Here is a 20,177-nt window from a genome sequence, read left to right as displayed (position 1 = left end):
AAAAAAAAAAACAGCTTGGTTGCACTGAATGGTTGCCCAGCATCCCCATTTATCACGCCTAAATCATAATGACAGCAGGGACTCAAACAAATACACCTCCACACGTTCAAACACACACAGAAATATTCACACACCCACACACACAAATGAAAGCTTGTGTATTCATTAGAAAAAGAGTCACTGTGCTTTACGATAAATGGTCCACTCTTTTTGGCCAGCCTGCAATTGTACAACTGTGCTGTGGGAGTGGGAGAGAGAGAGGGAGAGAAGTGGTGTTGAAAAGTAAGATGGAGATAAGGCAGCGCATTTGAAATGGTGTAAAACTTTCCGCCCTTTCAGCTTCAGCTTCTCTGATTCAGCTTTGCCAACAATGGGCATGACACCCAACTGCCACAAAAGCCCTCGCCTGAACAAACCCACTAACAAACCAACAAAAACAGAAGACCATGCAGAATTACATACAGAGAACAACCACAAAAGAGATGAAAATCATTTGTACTGCTCACGCACATGCTCAGAAAGAGAGAGACAGAGAGAGAGGTTTTGGGGTACATGCTCAGAAAGAGAGAGACAGAGAGGTTTTGGGGAAGGAAGTCTTGTCCAACTTCCCAAAGACTCAAGTGTCTGCAATTTTTATTGGTCTTGAGGGGTACATGTCTTGGCCTTGACTCATCTTCCCTTAGACCAGGGGGGTCAAACTCACTTTCACGGGGGGGTAGCTGTAACTACTCTATAACGTATTAATAAATGTTTCTGCAATGGCTTATTATTTGTCTAAGTTACAAATATTGTTTATTGCTGTGTAATAAAAAATACATTTTAATTTATTAGGTGAAGAAACTCAGCTGCATTGACTTTATCAAATGCTCCTGCTGTAATAAAAAATACATTTTAATTTATTAGGTGAAGAAACTCAGCTGCATTGACTTTATCAAATGCTCCTGCTAGCCATACAAAATGACTTGGCGGGCCACATGTGCCTTAGACATTTACTTATAAGGATTCTTTTACTTTATCAAATGCTTTTTAAGCTCCTGCTGTTTCCAGCTGAAAATAAAGATATATAAGAAATATGTAATTGATAAAACAGTGGATAAAGTCAATGCAGAGGGCAAGTCTACTGGCTGTGAGGCAAGTTGAACTAAACTGTTCTCCATCAGGTGCTGTAACAGATGCCAGTGTCTTATTTCCAATTATTTCCAACAACTCTGGACAGGTATTGCTGCTCTATTTTCCCCTTAAAAGTCATTTTGCTGACTCTAAATGTATAACCTACTGTGTAATATTTAGACAATATTGTCAAAACATACTGCAAATATTGTAGTTAGTTATGTATTTATAACACAGACAGGCAACCTCAGCTTCCCTGGCTTTAAAATAAAACCAAGCCCTTACTGCTTCTTGGAAGTAAATTGTCATCTCACGCAAAGCACGAGATGACAATTTAGAGCTGACATTTGAACTAAAATAATGAGGAATCTCAAATTCAGCTTTTAACAGAATCACATCAGGGGAAATCCATGAAATCTCTTCACAGAGCGGCTGCGAAAAACAAACTTGACATATTTTTTTCTGTTTTTGGCCTAAATCATTTTGGCTGTTCGTGGTTCAGTGGAGAGGTTGAAAGCGGTATTTTACCTTCACATAAGGTTTTTGTAAAATTTGAGTCAATCTGAGCACATACTGCACGTAAGATGCAATATTCTTTATGATTATGCTGTGAGGGGTTTACCTTAAAATGGTGTTTTCTGGTGCCATCTTTTGAATTAAAATGTCACGGCATGACTGCCTAATTTTTGCTATAATTTTTTTCGGTGGTTCTAGACTCTTCTGCCTGAAACAAATAAAACTGTCAAAACCTAAGGATTGTCAATGAAATTTGGAAAAAGATCTGGAGTTTTGGGTGGACACCATATTGTCATTTCATTCCTGGAAAAAAGCATATGAGATGACGTCCAAATCAAACCCTTTTCATGCACTTTAATATCAGACCTCACTTTAATTCCAAACTGGTTCAGAAAGAGGGGAAAATTCTGCTTAGTATTGATGATGCAACAGAATTTTTTTTTAATAACACATATCTCTTACTTTGGCATTAGATGGCAATAACAGTTAAAGATTAGAACACCTTCTTCACTCTCACCAGAGTGAACAATAAAAAAAACATTTTTATCCATCCATCCATCCATTTTCATCCGTTACCGGGTCATGCAGGCAGCAGTCTCCATGACCGCCACCCAAATCACATTGCACCATAGCAACCCCTCTAAACCTTCCTGCGGGTGGTGAGTCCACTGGAATATATAATAATAATATTTTATTTATTTAAAAAAATAATAATAATTTAAAAAAATATATTTTTGAAATAAATAAAATATTATAAATATAAATATAAATATAAATATAAATATAAATATAAATATAAATATAAATATAAATATAAATATAAATATAAATGAAGTAACACTGCTGGTGTCTGGATGTCAACAGGGTAATGGCACAACTTGTTGAACTCAGCGGAACAGTAGGCCCTCAAGTGACTGTTTCAGTTGTAAGGATGGGTAGCTGCTGTTGCATGGTGCAGCGGAAAAGCTTCAACAAGGCCACCACTTTGTGGGTGTTCAGAGTCTTTGGCATGTTTAGGTGTTCACACCGGGCAGCAAAAATCTCGGAGTTCACTTTGAATTCAGGGTGACACTTGTCACTGAATTTCCAAACTTGCTCTTGATCTGTAAACACATACCGGTCCGGCCATTTGGTGAAGTGTTCTATCGTGCACAAAACACACTTATACACACAGATAAACCCCCAAAGTAAACAGAAAAGGCGCTCAGCCTCACATCGAGGTTGTGGCACCAGTCAGTAGTCACCAAACTTTTTGAAACTGAGGGCTACTTCAAGGGCATTTAGTAATACGAAGAGCTACTTGTTAAATACGACTTCCTAAACTATGTAATAATAATAAGTTCTGGGACATACAATAGTAGACACTCTTCGTACCATTGTCATTGCACCCATTTGAATATCACTGGAAGTGTAACTCATTCAAAAGCAGAGAAACTATCATTGGAAGTGTAACTGATTCAAAAGCAGAGTAACAGTACAATTTTTGACCCTTTTGTTGACTAGTTTTATTTTTAGGTTACGTTAGGTCAGGCATGAGCAAACTAAGGCCCGGGGGCCAAATGCGGCCCGTTCAGCTTTTTAATCTGGCCTGCCATAAAATTCCAAATTACAAATTACAATACCCACGTTTCCCCAATAGATGGCATAGAAAATGATAAAAGCTTTTTAGCATTTTAGCCTTTATGCATGACTTTTACATGTCATTTATCTTAGTTCACATAAACGCTGCATCTATCTGCTCCTGACCCGACCCCCGGTTCAATTTTAGGACAAATATGGCCCGCGAGTCAAGACGTTTGCCAACGCCTACCTTAGATAGTCCATCTTGGCTTCCTGGTGCCACATTGGTGACTCGTGGACCAGCTGTTCTCAAACTTTTTTGCCCAAGCAAATCATTCATTCTCAAATGAATGACACATATAGCTAAAACACACATATATAAAGCCTAGATTTATTTATTTATTAAAATTGCAGCTTTTTATTTCAAATTTCTGAATTGAATTGCTTATTTACTTTATTGTCTTTATTGTGTGGAAAATTCCCACTTAAAAAAAACCACTCCAAACCGGTATCACTTTTTTTTTTTACCTAGTGCACACTCCAGAAATCCCTGTCTTATTGTCAGCAGTCGTCCAATTTCCAACAACTTGTTGTTTAACCTGCGCCATGACGGACACAATATGAAAGTCATTTCAAAGAAATGAATAGGTTTCGGAGCCCAATTTTCCTCACAGCTCACACCTCACAGGCCAATGCTTGTAGAAAACATGTGTCATGTTGTGTATATTACTATTCACACACTTCTTAATTTTGGATGTTCATAGTTGTTTAACAAAAACAGTTTCCGTTTGGGTCTTTAGTAGAATGATCATAAACGTTTTTGTATCATCATGGTGAATACATGTCCCAATCGCATCATTCTATTTTGAATTTTGGCAACTCTGGACCGAATGATTCTCTCTTTCTTTCTCTCTCCTCCTTTCCCTCTCATCTCTGTCTCCCACCCAGCTTTCGTTCTCCATCTCTCTCTCTCTCTCTCTCTCTCTCTGTTTCTCTCTTCCCCTCTCATCTCTGTCTCCCACCCACATTTTTTCTCCATTTCTCTCTCTCTCTCTTTCTCTCTCTCTCTCTCTCTGGGAGTCGTGATCGTTTCGTCCTTGAGAAAGAGAGGGGAGAACGCGAGCGCGCGCGCACGAGAGAGAGAGAGAGCGAAATAGAATAAAAGAGAAAGAGGGGGAGAGAGAGAGATTTGTTCTTTGTATTGTTCAGAACCAGAGGCGGGGTTATGGGTTGATACAAATAGTCACCCCCGCCAAGCTAACTTCAGCGCAGGCTGAATTAATGTGTTGCTTTTTTTAGGAGTCCCGTGTTTCCAGGGGAGACCTAATGACGCAATGACGTCAATGCGGGTCAATCGCAGACTGGAGGAATTGAGTGGCTTCCATTTGCAGTATTTCCTACAGATAGGAGGGAAGCACAAAGTGGAAGTATTTCCTCAACAACATATGAAAAAAAAAAATCAGAAAGAGGAATGAATGAAAATGCAGAATTAAAAATGATCACAATATCCTCAAGCCTCTGAGCCTCAGCGGTAGTAGTGGGAGGTGTGTATGTATGGACGCTTTTTTTTCTCCTTCTGTTTATCCACATCCCACAGTGTTATCTGCTAGAAACGGTCGCTTTGTACAATCTTTTTCGGTGTATGTCTTATTCCTGATCTGATTGTGCTTCTCAACATTTTCTTGCGTTTAACACGTTGTGTCGTTTCCTCCCTGCGTACGGCTCTGTGCTGTGTTTTCAACCCATAGTATTCGCATGTTATACTTCCCTATTTTTATTTTTATTTTTGCATGTTCTAGTTTCTGTGTCTAGTTGTGTGTCTAGTGTCTAGTTTCCTCCTCCCATTGGTCTTAAACACAACCCAGATTTAAAAGAATGCAAGAGGTTTGGGGATTTATTTCGTCTTCCTTTTTCTGTCATTCTTATACATCCTGAAACTTTAGCCTCACACGTTCTTCATGTCTTTGTAATAAAAGCTGTTCGTCGATTGATCACTAGTACTTTAACACGTGCGTTAGCGAGACTAGGATTTGTTCATAAAGTGCATGCTGTAATGTAAGGTGACGCGGATATAAGGCAGCTGGGTGGACAGTGACAGTGCAACCCAGGGCGCTACTGGAGAAACCCCAAGAGAGATGCATGTTGCATACTGCTAGTATACGATGCCCAAGCACACACAAACACACACACACGCACACACATACATGAAGTGTGTCGTGAGAAAGGGTAGAGTTTAAGGGCGTTTACCGAAAAGCTGGTGGCGCGAAGCTGTCAGTGCCATGGACAGCTATCTCCACGTTCGTGTTAAACGAACAGGAGAAGCGAACGGAGCGATATTCAAAAGTTTACAATAAACAGTTAATATTTCCAACCTTTCAACAAAGGTATATTCCTGTGGTTTCAACCCATTGTGTGCTCTTTGGTGCACTAATGAAATACTATCTCGAGATTTATTTAAGGAGTGCTCGTATGTGTACTAAATTGAGAAGGAATCGAAATGTTTATATTAGAAAGCATATTCCGTGTAGTCATTTTAATATTTTGATCTCTAATGTACTAAAAATAACATTATATGCTAGTTTGAGTGGGTACTGAGCTCAATTCGTTTGCTTTTTTGTGTTTTGTGTGCAAAAACCTCGTGAAATTTAATCTAGCTCAATTTAAAATCGGAAATAGTAAATCATTTCGGGAGTTTTATGCCCCATATGCCTGTTGTCTTCATAAAGCATGTATCTTAGCTGAATTCTCATAAAAGTAATTTGTGAAATGACATGGACATGGACATTGTCCTGTACAATTGACAAGAAACGTGTGAGTCCAGGTTAGGTACATTTTTACAATCATTAGAAAGCCAGTGGACAAAGCACGGGTCTCAAACTCAAACGAGTTGTGGGTATGCTACCACTGTCAATACATTTTAGGGCCACATCAGTGTTAGATATTCAATACAGATATATATAATACATAGTTTAATATAAATAATGTATAATATTATATTGGGAACATTTATAAGCTTTTTTAATTAAAATTATTATTAACATCAAGTCAAGAGCCAGATGTGAGGTGTTCACATGCCAGTGACTGTGGCTTACTTTACTCCTATTTGATGTTATTTCTTACAAATGTGTAACTTGTGTTTCAGATGCTGCTTTCCCTCGTATTTTTGCACAAGTGTGGCTGTGAATTCTGCTGCCTACCATTGTTCTTTTCAGGTCTTTTTGCGGTCTGGGCTTGCTGTTCAATGACTATCCAGGAAGCCCTTACCCCAAAAAGCATCTGCACGGGACCATTGCACAAAGAAGTAAATGTCTTGCATTTCATCTAATTGTATACAATGTGAAACCACCTCAGAACAAAGAGAGAGGGTGGAATATCAAATTATATATTCAAACGTGTTTTTAGAGAGATGTAGAAAGCAGCAGCATTAATCTGTATAATCCCCACTACTGTAAATTATTTTTAGTTTTGTAACAACCGGTAACTTTATCCTTCTTGAGGAACTGCATAACCTTACCTATTTTTTACCAGTAGGGGGTAGCACAGATCACGTAATGACGAGAGAAACGTTTTAACATATATACAGTTAATGATTGCATAGATACTGTATATATTAGTGAAAATACATAAAAGCAACTGTCTAAAACAATAATGCGTGTGTTTGATGTCAATTACATGTAGAATACGTGGTGTGTGCTTGTCTGTAAGTTAAATGGGAGACCGTTATTGTGATGAGGAAAGTCCCCCAAAGTCTGATCAGATCAATTTTAATTTAAACAGAGTTTTTTTTACAAAGTTTTGTTTGTTTGTTTGTTTTGTTTTGAAGTTGACTCCTCGTGTCTGAGAAAAAAAACTATTGCATACCGATTAATTGATTAAATGTTTTCATCACTGAGGTCATCCTGATTCCAGTAAAAGTAATAAACTGAACTTATCTGTAATACGATGGTGTAAATGTGACGCGTTTATTTGTTCTTACTTTTATACTGAGGAAATGGGACTGCACAACAATCGCGACATCTGACAGTCATTACATGATGAGAAATACAAAAGGAAAACAGTGTGCACATAAACCCATCCCCCCACCTCCCCACAGACACACACACAGTATCACCTCATGCTTGTACTACACAATATCACAGATGTCACACAAAACAAAATCAGCAGTTGGAGGCGCACATGAAAGCGGAAAGTATTGCTAAATACATCCCGTCATACCACATTTACTCATGAAGTATTGTCATCATTTCAGTTGCAGCAGCTGCTGTGTTACTTGACCACAGAAGTATTTGTTTTTTACTGTTGTACTGACAATGTCTTACGCCTGTGGGTGACTTTCCCAACGCAACGTTACCGTTATTAAAATGACAGTTATATGGTCGGTGTCAAAATCTATATTATATTTTGGTGGCATGAATTTGTATTGAATTGAATTTATATTTCTTAATACAAACACATCTGTTAAATGTAACACCTGCTCTCTCCTAAAAGGCCTCCCCTCAATGTTACGAAATTGTTCCAATCCTTAAGTTAATTTTATCCACATGTGTTGTCTGGGAGATTTTTTCATTCAGTCACTTAAAAGGCACTTTTAAGGGAGAGGAAAACTATAAATGGACTTTCAAAAAATAAATACATCTGTCAGTGCATGAGTAGTACAGTGGTATATGACGTCAGTGCATGAGTAGTACAGTGGTATACGACCCTTTGGTTCGTAAAAAAAAAAAACGTTCTGCACACCCTCACCAAAAAACATAAACAGGACACAAATATTTTGGTTTCTAGACTCGTTTTTTTCACACATTTTAAACGTAACTGTTTTTACGCACCTTAAACATGTCCATTTTATATAGCATTGTCAACTTTGGTCAGTTGACAGAAGTGAGATTTTGTGAGTGGGGAGGGGAAGAGGTTGTACTGCCTGGAGGTGCAACTGTTGCTCTATTCTCAAACAGAGGGGCAGGCCACCCTGGAGGCCTGCTGGGGGTGTGGTGAGGTGCCAGGGGCGTAAGGGGGTTCCATTGGAATGTGGCGCGGTGGACATAAGTGTACCACTGCTGTGATGCTTGAATGATAACAACCCTCCAGTCACTCGGTGGTAGCAACTCATACAGTGGTTTATACAGATAAAAAGTTATCAGGTTCTCAACAGTATTTCAATTCACGGTGGTGTGGGTTGGAGGAAGGGAAGGGGGCTTGAAAAAAAATTCTGTCTCCAAGGGGGGGCATGACATGAAAATAACTGAGAACCACTGCTCTAAGCAGATCGAGTGGGCGACAGCAAAAATGAGAGCAAGAATTAAATATAACAACCACGCCCACCCGGCAATAACACAACGCCCTCCACTTTGGGAACTTAATAATGGTTGCATAAATCTGGTCGTAATACACCTCATACATATTATCTGCTGGAACTGCCTCCATGGCAAACTGCCTATTAAAATTAATTATTTAAAAACTCAACTGTTTATATATATTAAATATATATATATATATATATATATTTCAAACTAATTTACATTTTATATTACTTTTTAAACTATTTATATACTTGTTCGCACAACATCCTTATAATTATAAGGATTAAATACTAATATTTAATTTAGAATTACAAGTATAGTAACAAAGTACAAGTATAATAACAATATAATAATAAGTAACAATTAAATAACAAGTCATTCTCTACCCTGGTTCCCTACGTGGTGGAACAAACTACCAGCTACCACAAGAGCAGGGTCCTTCCTCTCTTTTTTCAAGAAGCACTTAAAAACTTTTCCCTTCAAAGAACATCTCTATCGTAACGAACCCATTGAACATCTAACATGCACCGTCCACTTTAGCTTGATTGTTCCTCAAATTGTGGATAAGTGTCTGCTAAATGCAATGTAATAATAATAATAATAATAATAATAATAACAACAATTAAGATTATAATCTACAACACTACTTTTATCACACGTTGTGAAACCTGCGCCTTAAACAATGATGCTGCTAATATATGGATTTTTACGGGCTAATGAAGTTCATACGAAGCTCATGCTAGTGATCAATTAAATCAAAAACAAACATTAAAAAAAAAAAACAAAACAAAAAACAGTGGTGGCTTAGTGGTTAAGGAAGCAGAGGTTTCAGGCTCGAGTCCACCAGCTGCCAAATTACCACTGAGCTGCACTGAGCATGGCACCGTCCCCTCACATTGCTCCCCGGGTGCTCAAAGCTGCCTACTATTAACTTTGGTGATGGGTTAAATGCAGAAGTCACATTTCGTGGTGTGTGTCACAATGTTACAATGACAAGTAGTTCACTTTCCCTCCTTTCCTTTCCAATTACTTTTCTGTTAAGCTACTGCGTGTTATACTAATAGCGTACGTCTGTCTGAGAATGGCTGTTTGCGTATATGTGCATGGGGCACACGAGAGAAAAGTAGCGAAAAGTTGAGAGCAGTTTGAGCCCTGTCTTGTGAGTTGGTTATACAGGAGCTGTTAAAACGCTGTTTATGTTTCTGTTAACCTCTGCTGTGGACAAGCACAAAGTGAAGGGAGTTAGCCCCAGAGCTAATGTTAGCACCAACCATGGAGCAGATCACTAAGTCTCCCCTGTGCATTCTAACTACGGTTGGGGAAACAAAGCAGGAAAGAGCTAACGTGTAACCAGCCGTGTTACAGGTACTGTTCAGAAAAAAAGGTTTTATTTAATTAAAAGAGAAAAAAAAACTATTTCGGTGTAAATACCCAATGTTACAAAGTGGAAACCTGAGCAGATCACTAAAGTGCAAAGCAGGAAAGAGCTAACGTGTAACCAGCCTTTAAATTTAGTGGGGTGCGGCCTATATTCAGGTGCGCTCAATAGTCCGGAAATACATCCGCTGTTCATTGCTACTCATGTTTTTATTTGATTGTATTTTACCTGTTCGTGTCTTTTTACTGCTGTTTTTGTGCTGTAATGCTGAAAGAGCCTCTCCAGAGGGATTAATAAATATCTATCTATCTATCTATCTATCTATCTATCTATCTATCTATCTATCTATCTATCTATCTATCTATCCATCTATCCAACTATCTATCTTATTACAGTGAACATAACGAACATTTGCACTGCAGTCTGTGATAAAGGGGGAAAAGGCATCAGGATTGACCCTAAGATGCAGTGTGAAGGAATTCATTAATTGTAACTAGCCACTGTTGCTCTGGATGCGTTTAAAATTTTAAAAGACCTCTGTTGCCATTGCTCAACATGATACCCTGTAAAAATAATACTGCCTGGCAAAGTGTGGACAGTTGCCTACCTCCTGCTTCCCCTGAAAGACCCCCATCTAAGCTTCCTGCAACACTGCAACCCCCTAACAAACTGCTGATTCAAGGTTTTGTGAGGCCTTTTTATTATTGCATTAACGTAACTCGGGTGTCTGGGGGACAATAACACATTGTCCTGCATGGTAGCGTTTCAAGGATCCCTGAGACCAAATTCCCGTCATTCCTGTGACTCATCCAGCCAGGTCCTGCTGAGTGGAATTCCTGGTTTCTACGCATCTGGACCAGTAACCTGATGCTGTGTGAAGGTCATTAATATGGCCCTGCTAAAGCTGCAGCAGAATACTACCAGGTCAGTAACCTAAGGGATGAAGATTACTCGGCATCCTTCACTGACAAAGTTACGAGGTCGACTCTTCTGATGATACTTTACATTAGAATGACTACACGTGTGCTTAGTTTGATTTAGGACAAGCACGTTTGCCCTATAAGGACGTGACTCATGTGTTTCCATAAGTCATGTGACAGTCTTCATGAATTATTAATTAAGTCTTGCAGAGACGGATTTAAAAGGAAATATCGTCCAGTATTTCCACATGTTCCTAATATATATATATATTTTCTAAAATTTTTATTTATTTTATTTTATTTCATTTTAAAGCTTTATTCCTATACAGCAGCGGTGCCCACACTGTTACGGCCTGGGAACTTCTTTTCAAGTGATTAGGCAAAACTGAGCTAGCTACATTGAAAACTTAAATATATACTGATATACTTTATAGATGCATTATATGCTGGAGTTCCTTTATTAAATACATGTGGCTGTAAATTACCATAAGATATACAGTATATCTCTATATTGTCTGTGGTTTAGTCATAGTGATTAACATCACAATACAGAATTACATTTTTTTATTATTGTTTTAATTGCTCGTTATCTACCAAAATTCACTTTGTGATTTACTGTAAGCTTGTTATCTACTCGTTGGGCACCCCAAGACAATATAAATCCTGGACATGTCACCAGTGCATAGAAGGCTGATATTACGAAAATGCACCCATTCACATCTATGGTTAATTTAGATGTGAAAGATCCTAATTTGCATGTTTTTGGACTGTGGATTTACCAACAGGCAAATCAACAGGCCTTACTACAATGACACAATGTTTTATCACAGTCGAATAACACTGTAAAGATGTATGTTTCTGTTGGGACTAACAGACAAAGACTTTAACATTGAGGTCAAACTGACAACAATACCGATTCATTTTCACAGCGAGCATTTGAATCTGTTTGCAATCAATCTAATGAAAAGGGCAGTCTATGTACCTACCTATACCAAGGATGTTGAACATACGCCCAGCGGACCAAAACCGGCCTCTAGGGTGTATAATCCGACCCACTTGATGAAGCTATGTACCTACCTATACCAAGGATGTTAAACATACACCCAGCGGACCAAAATATAATCCGACCCACTTGATGAAAGACCTACACAAACACTTCATGTTCAGGATATTTCTTTGAAACTAGATATTTCAATAAATGTGGCGCTTTGGCCCAGAGGCAATGTCTCTGTTATTGTTGTGGAACCCTAGAGTTCACCACCTGGGCAAGATCAAATCCTGGTTAGGTCGGTTGACGCCTTCCAGTGGGCTCACCACCCGCAGGAAGGTTGACAAGGGGCTTGTACGGTGCATTGTGATTTGGGTGACTGTCGTGGAGACTGCTGCCCCCGCGACCCGGCAACGGATAAGCGGATGCAAATGCATGGATGGGATGGATATTTCATTAAATATGAACAAATAATAATAATAAATAACTAATATACTGGTACTTGTTTGCATGAAAACAAAGTGGAAAAACATAGACTTATTGTTGTTTATAGTTAATTATGTTATGATTGTACTGGTCTGGCCCATTTAGCATCTAATGGCGTGGGGTTCCCTATATAACGATTCTGTCTTCCTATTGCCAGTCAGAAGTTTAGACAACTTAGCGATAGCTACATCTGGGATGCTATTTCTAACGAATCTCTTGTCAAAATGACCATGAAGATTCATTAATGGACGTACTTTGACAATGACTGGTTCTTTTACCTTAGAGCAGTAGGTCTGCTGAGAAGGAATCATTTTAGGAGGCTGAAGAGAACAAGAACGGTAAAAGGTAAAAGAGGGAGTTCAACATGGACATATGGGCAATAAAAGGCGATTGTAAAGACCGGGCAGACACTGATAGCGCAGAGAGGGTAGATATTTTGTTTGTTTGGAAGAAATAAATGAGTCCATACAGATAGAAGTGCGCTCTACCATTTCTGCAGTGGTGTTGATGAAAGACTTGAAGATCAATATGGAGGTAATGAGAGTATCGGATTGTGAGTTTGAGGTTGGAAGACGAGGGAACATGATCAATCCATGTGTGGGTTACAGCAGATCCACTGCCTCCATGTATCTGTAATCCTTGCCTTTTTAATTCTCACCGTTTTATCACCTGCCTCCCTCTCATTCTTTCATCCTATTTATTCATGTATCTTTTGAAACAAACAGGTTAAACTAAAGACTTGAAGAACTACAAGACTTACTAGCCATCCGTGTTGCCAGGAAGAAAAAAAACTTGTGCCAACAACAAGAAATATACTGGGAAGTTATTTCCCCAGTTATCAAACACGTTTTGGTTTTCCTTTTATGAAAATTACGTGGTTACAATTACAAAAACAACAGGAATACGGTCTGTCATCAATTTACTTTTCTTTCCCAGAAGTTCTGAGTTTTTCCGAACAATTTTCTGATGATGTTTATTCTTAAAAAAGCTTTTGAGTGACCATGTGTTAATGTTTTTAAAAGATTCGTATCAGTAAGCAAATGCAACTTGGCTACGGTAGTGTGCAGGATTTACTGTAAATTACTTTGAGAGAAAAGTGACACCACTGCTGAAGTTCTGTTCTGTGTTCAGACCTCCCTGTAATGCACGCACAAAAATCACTCACACCTCTTTTTGGTTCAGAGAAAACATCAGTCTGCTTTTTTGTCCTGCTTCCCATTGTGCTAAAACAGAAATGAAACAGAAAACAGAAAAAAGAAAGAAAATGTAATGAGGCCATAAAAATAAGGTAATTATTAGAAACCACAAAAAAAAAAAAACTATCGTACTGTTTAACAAGGATTCGATTTCACAAGGAAGTTGATGAAAATCTTTAGAGACAACACACCAACACAAAAGAATATCATTTTATTTGTTCTGAATAAAAACAGAAACTCATCTTTTAAAAATGGTGCATCACAGTCATTCATTAATACACTTTCACGTGTCAGTTTCTGATTAAAATGTGTCACTGGAAAGTTTTTTTTTAAATGAAATTTACCGCATATCCAATTTGCCTAGTGTATGGAAAGCTACATGGGAATTCAGGCGTATGAGGTCGGGGGTGGAAGAGAGTCTGGATAAGGGGAAGGTGGGGGGGCAGGGGTCGGAGAAAAAAGTGAGTAAGAGATGACTCAACATCCCTCTGCTATAAGATACCCTGATACCCAACAATGACATACACACAGACATCAGCTACGGTAAGGGCAACTCTCCTCTTCATTTTTTAAATCGGTTTCACTTAACTCAATGTGTATTTTTTTTAAATTATTTTATTAGTTGTTGTTCAAAGCTCTTAAAAGTTTGCACTTATAAATAGGAGATAGGAATAGGAGAATTTAGAGCCAAGTTGATGATCTTTGTGCAAGCTACCGTCAAAACTTCACAGGTGTCCACAATCAATATTTAGCAAATTCAAACAAACTGAGTAAAAACACAGTTTACAAGTCCAAACTGGTGTTCCTGTTGATATTAGCACATCTCTGTCGTGATGACAGAATGCCTGAGAACAGCACTAAAAGGTAATCTGCCTTATCTTATCATTTCACAGAATTTTTCTTCTCCGCACGTGCATGACATACTGCAGATATGTACTGCTCTCTGGCCTTCCTGCTTCCTCTGTTGCACCTTCTAAGCATCTGCACAGCTGCTTCACTACCAATGGAAGTGGTGAAGGTGAAATCCAATGTGAAGCAGCTTTCAGAGCAGCTGCTGGTCAGGCTTAAAAACTTCCAGGTAAGATTTGATAGATACATAGGTGGAACTTTATTACTTCCTAAGGAGTTCCCGTTGTGAAATTAAGGTCAACTTTGTGTCCTGATACATCTAATGACCAAGTGTATGCCGAAGTTGCAATGTTTTGTTTGGTGCTGTGACTGACCCATGTCCCTGTCTTTGCAGTTCCCTGCTGGACGCACACTCAGCCCAGCTGCCGGAGACCTGGACAGACTTTCTGCTACAGTGATGATCCTGGATGGTTACAACAGCCTTATTTCGGACACACTCAACGGAGTCTCCCAGATAAAGGCCGACATCTCCTGTTTAACAAGGCACCTTGATCAGTGGAGACAGGGACACTGCAACAAGCAGCGGCCAAAGCCCTCTGTACCAGAGCCACTGCAAAAGCTCCAGTCGCACAAAGATCTCATTGACACAGTGAGCTTCGAGGCTCTCCTGCGAGTCAAAGAGATCCTCGTCGTGCTGCTGAAGAATTTGGATAATCTTGAAATATGCTAAAGGACCACCAGTGTTGTCTGCTTTTCAGAAGAGCTGCACGCGTCAATTGTCAGACTTTGTACGCCACCGTCCCTATTGCCACCTCTTTTTAAAGGGAATGTATTCTGAAGAAAATGCACTTAACTTACTGGGTCAACAAAGACCTCAGAATCAACATTTTGTCTCAGTTATAGACCAGAGAAACACTTCTGTAGTTCACAAAATTGAGGTCTGAAGGATTTAAAAAAAATTTATGAAAATATACAGGTTTTCTAAATTGAGTAAGGAACAGCATCCTACAACGCTAGACTTTCAAGTCTTTGCTTTTTTGTTTTACATCATTAATGTTTCACTTCTTCAAAGGCTTTTTCTGGAAAGATTTAATGATCAATATCTGAGAAACAGCTACTGGTTCACTACTGATGCTGAATCCACAGACAACGCAAGGATCACATTCTACAATGATGTCATGTTTGGAGGTGAATAGACTTTGCCATCATCTATAAGAACTTGAAATTCAGGTGTAAAGATCAAGTTTAGTTTTGTGCAAATACCATCAACTGTTATTTATTGCCAAAGTACACTATGTTGTTTATTTTTGTACAGTTAACTATATTTTTATGACAAATTTTAAATAAAGAGATATTTATACTAAATACAATGTTTTTCTTCGGTGCAGTTTGTGAGTATTAGTCTCAGTGGGATGAAAGACGAGAAAAAAAATGACAAAAAAATTGAAATATGTCTGTTGTGGTGTTCGTGCTTAATTTAAACTGCATTCCACTCCCACTATCACCACAGCTGTCACCATCAAGTTAATCCAATTTTTAAAAAATGACCAAGAGGTGAAGCTTATCGCTACACAAAACGTATGCACAAATAAAAACAAAAAACAAAAAAAAAGGCCCCTGGCGTCTAGTTTGAGGGGCCTAAAAAAAATGTCCAATTGATACACGATAAAAAAAAAAAAAAAAAAAAGGCCCCTGGCGTCTAGTAAAAAAGCAAAAAAAAAGTCCAATTGATACATGAGAGGTTTGTACTGTACAACTGAATGAAACAAATTTGCTCACACCCATGGTTTTTTTTTCTTCCACTTTGTGTTATAATGACATATGCGCACAAAGATGCCTGTTGCGGCCGACACACATGCACACAAACACATAAACACTCAACTATTAAACCATTTGGTTTTTTTTAAGTTGATGCTCTTGCCAGTGTTCCCCATCAGTTTTTTCTTGTACTGTTCCACTAGGCTGTCAAAACGATCTCCACCTCTGCTCCTGGCATGCTTGTTGGCTGACGTCCCTTTCTGAAAAGAGTAAACACAGCAAACACAGCTGTAGGTCAAGTGGACACGTCTACAAAGGTGAATGAACTAACAGGCTACTAATTTCAGAGTAAAAGCTACTCAGTGGCACGATCTTATCCTTCCCAGTACACAGGTGGCTGGGAGGACAGTACAAAGAAATTGTTTTCTTTTCTTCTCCCTGTTGCTGATTAGTCGGCAGACACAATGTACCATAACTGAAAAAAAATCCCAACCACCTTCATTTTACCTGTCTTCTGCTACAAAGACCCAGAATAGACAACAAACGCTGTACACACCTGGTTTCTAGGCCGTGTGGGTTTCTCCATCTGCCATCCTTTCTTCATTCTTTTTGATCCAGGCTTTGCCTTTTTAGATGGTGCCTCTTGCTTTTTTCCTTTATCACGCATTCTACAAAAGAGAAAAGTAAAGTTTTTAATGGTGGTGATGTCCAAAACTGTATATATGATATTTTCTTTTTTCGGGGGGGGGGGGGGGGGGGTGGTTCTTAATTTATGAATGTTGTTACTCGTAATATCTTGCTCTGAATTCAATGAAATAATTCACTCAGCAAATACTGCACCTGATCTTTGGTCCCCGATGAGTAGGTAAAGGAAGAACCTTTTTCCGTTTCTTTCCGTCCTGCAAGTCTACAAATTCAACTGTAGGTTGTGTCTGAAAGCCTGAATAGTGCTGTCCCTTCTTCTGGTCTTGAGGAGGAACTAATAAACATAAGATATGCAGCACATTTTAGTAAATAAACAATAGAAGTCAAATAAAGACAACGACACAAAAATACATGTATATGTATCTATAGACATATCTATACACTATATATATACATATACACATATATACATATATATACATATACACACATATATACATATATACATATATGTATATATATATATATATATATGTGTATATATATATATATGTGTATATATATATATATATGTGTATATATATATATATGTGTATATATATATATATATGTGTATATATATATATATATGTGTATATATATATATATGTGTATATATATATATATATGTGTATATATATATATATGTGTATATATATATATATATATATATATATACACATATATATATATATATACACATATATATATATATACACATATATATATATATACACATATATATATGTATCAACTTTGTTCAACTTGAAGAGTTGAACAAAGGGAAATTAAGTAAAATTAGTACAATGAGTGAAGACTATTTAGTCCTGATAAATCCAGTCTGGTCGGTAGCAATAACAGAAGGGGGACTTGTTAAAGAGAAGCAAAATTTTTGACAAAAGCTTGAAGTCTAGATTTAAAAACTAGGTTGATCTATTTGAGGAACAGGTTAGGTCTTCTAATATTCCTTTTTAAAAACTAGTATATAAGAGTATAGAGTATAAGTCGCAAATGCCAGCTAGAGTACCCTCTAGCAGCTGTCAGTGTGACAATACCCAACATGTATATTTTCAGTGGTACAAGAGGAGCACATACTGATACACAAGCCTAGAGTGCCCTCTAGTGGCTGTCACTGTGAAAATAACCAGTGAAATTATATATTTAAATGTATGTCGCAAACCCAGCCAAAGCATTAAAAAAAAGTGCGATTTATAGTATGGAAAATAGGGTAATTAAAAGAGAGATTAAGGAAGGAAAGGAACAGAAGGAAAGACTTGAAGAGTTGAATTTATTTATTTAGCATTTAATCCACTAGGGCATACGTGTCAAACTCAAGGCCCGGGGGCCAAATGCGGCCAGCCAAGAAGATTTTTTTTCTGTTTGGAAATTACTGGATATTGTTCTTAATTTGACTTTGAGGGCACAACTTCTTTCTTCACATCTGTGACCCTTGGTTGATGTAATTTTGCAAAGAAATTAGTCATGTCTTCCTGTGAATCTGGGTGGACCCGTGAGGTGAACTGAAGAATATCTAAAACATGTTTAATATTGTTTTATCAAAGCAGAGGATGGCTTGGTAATTTACTCCAACATACCTAAACCAAAACTGTTTCAGTTGTGGTCAGATGCACAGTGAAGTATGTTCAAAAGAATTCCTCCACTTACTAAAGAACATCATCATGGCGTAAGAAACGGATCACTACATTTCCCAATGACTTATTAGAAACTTTCCACAGTAGAATGGACAGTCAATGTTGTTGCCTATTGTTTTCCTGGTAGAGTCATGGGGTCTGTTCTCTATCAAGGTAGGTAAAAAAAATGACTCCTAAACTGAGATGGGATAAGAACTCTCTGTTGGTTCGTGGGTATGTAGCTTAAAACAGAACTTTAGACTTTTCTGATTCAAATCAACTAGTTTGACTGTACAGAGTAGAAGTTAAAAGGTCGAGACAGTAAAGAAAATGAAATAAAATAAAACTGCTTACATTTAGGTTCATACAGGCAACTAAAAAAAACTGAATGTTTTGGTCCCATGTCTAAACGTGTCTAAACATTATAACAAGAGCTAGGGTTTCTTCCATGACCCCAGCAACACCAGACATCTGTGGTAAGGAATCCAGTCTGTCACAGACTACAAAGCCACATTCACCCTGCCAGGATGACAGCAGTTTCCTCAATGAGCAAAACAACTTCTTTGGAAGATTCAAAGCTCTAAACAACACACCAGCAAGTAAAGCTTACTCCCACCCTGACGATCAGGTCCTCAGGCTTAAAACCACTACTGTGCGCAGAATTCTAAGAAAAGTAATCGCAGGGAAAGCGGCAGGTCCTGATGACATCCCAGGATGGCTGATCAAGGTGTGTGCAGACCAGCTGGCCCACGTGCTCACTGACATCTTCAACAGGTCACTGAGGAGCAAGATGGCGGCGCGCAGGAGCGCAGCGGCTTCTCATGCTCCCGACGTCAAGTACTTTTAAGTGCCTTTTCAGTTGGCTCCGAGGCCAACTCTAACCGTTTTGCTTGTGTAAACAAGCGTGTAAGGTACGGCCAAATCGAACTCTTAAATTTAAGGGATGGTTCAGCCACGGGCTCGACGAGCTCAACGACGACAACGACAAAAACAACAACGGCCATCGGGCTTGAACTCAGGGCCTTGCTGGGCAGACTGCAGCTCCTTAGGACACCGGGCTGGCGTAGCGGAGCTCGTAAGCGGTCTGCGCGGAAGCAGAAGAGGGGCGGGCTACTGGCTAAGCTAGGTCCGGTGACAGAGTCGCACTCGGAGCGGCAAGAAGAAGAAATGCCGGTGTGAAGAGGGTCAGGGTCGCATACGCCCGGAGGATCCAGGGTCACTTCTTGTCCAACAATTCGCGGAGTATGTGGAGAGGAATCAAGTGCATCACAGACTATAACACCAGAGATGCACAATGCCCGAGGGACCCCTCTCTTCCCGACGCTCTCAACAGATTCTACGCCCGCTTCGACGATGTGAACATCCCCCCCAGCACCAGGCTTACCCCTCCACCAGGAGAAGAGCCGCTCAGTGTGACCGCAGCGGAGGTGAGGAGGACCCTCCAAAGGATCAAACCACGTAAAGCTGCTGGTCCCGACAACATCCCTGGGCGGCTGCTAAGGGAGTGCGCACACCAGCTGACGGAGACATCTTCAATACCTCCCTCCAACAGGCGACAGTCCCCACCTGTACAATCATCCCTATACCCAAAGCGTCCACAGTGACAGGCCTGAATGACTATCGGCCAGTAGCCCTCACCCCAATAGTAATTAAGTACTTCAAAAGACTGGTCATGGCCCGCATCAAGGACTCAATCGATGTCGCTGAGGACCCACACCAGTATGCATACAGGAACAACAGATCCACAGAGGACGCTATCTCCTCTGTAATTCACACTACTGTGGACTTTACCTCAGCCTTCAAC

At 39.0% G+C, this 20,177-nt stretch overlaps 2 protein-coding genes across 2 annotated transcripts in view; one reads left to right on the top strand and one right to left on the bottom strand.

The window, feature by feature from the left end:
* The first annotated feature begins 13,615 nt into the window (after positions 1-13,615).
* Positions 13,616-15,488, top strand: LOC103380098 (leptin). The gene is made up of 2 exons (XM_008311902.3): positions 13,616-14,529; positions 14,695-15,488. Exons 1-2 carry the CDS (start codon positions 14,383-14,385, stop codon positions 15,028-15,030), a joined length of 483 nt encoding a protein of 160 aa, XP_008310124.1. The 5' UTR covers positions 13,616-14,382; the 3' UTR covers positions 15,031-15,488.
* A 599-nt stretch (positions 15,489-16,087) lies between these two features.
* Positions 16,088-20,177, bottom strand: part of rbm28 (RNA binding motif protein 28) — a 29,965-nt gene continuing 25,875 nt past the window's right edge. Inside the window, exons 18-20 of the mRNA XM_008311901.2 lie at positions 16,899-17,037; positions 16,615-16,726; positions 16,088-16,318 (exon numbers count right to left, since the gene is read on the bottom strand). Of these exons, the coding sequence (XP_008310123.1) occupies positions 16,178-16,318; positions 16,615-16,726; positions 16,899-17,037 (392 nt within the window). The 3' untranslated portion in view covers positions 16,088-16,177. The remainder of the gene's footprint in view (positions 16,319-16,614; positions 16,727-16,898; positions 17,038-20,177) is intronic.

Source organism: Cynoglossus semilaevis, chromosome 6 (genome assembly GCF_000523025.1).
Source record: "Cynoglossus semilaevis isolate Cse_v1.0 chromosome 6, Cse_v1.0, whole genome shotgun sequence".
In the NCBI taxonomy this organism is placed as follows: domain Eukaryota; kingdom Metazoa; phylum Chordata; class Actinopteri; order Pleuronectiformes; family Cynoglossidae; genus Cynoglossus; species Cynoglossus semilaevis.
This window is presented reverse-complemented; position numbering and strand designations above follow the sequence as displayed.

What these genes read in the sequence shown, in the direction of transcription:
- LOC103380098 (XM_008311902.3), top strand. Translation starts at nt 14,383, where the DNA reads ATGTACTGCTCTCTGGCCTTCCTGCTTCCTCTGTTGCACCTTCTAAGC. An exon ending in TCAGGCTTAAAAACTTCCAG is followed by an intron (nt 14,530 to 14,694) that starts GTAAGATTTGAT and finishes CTGTCTTTGCAG; the next exon opens with TTCCCTGCTGGACGCACACT.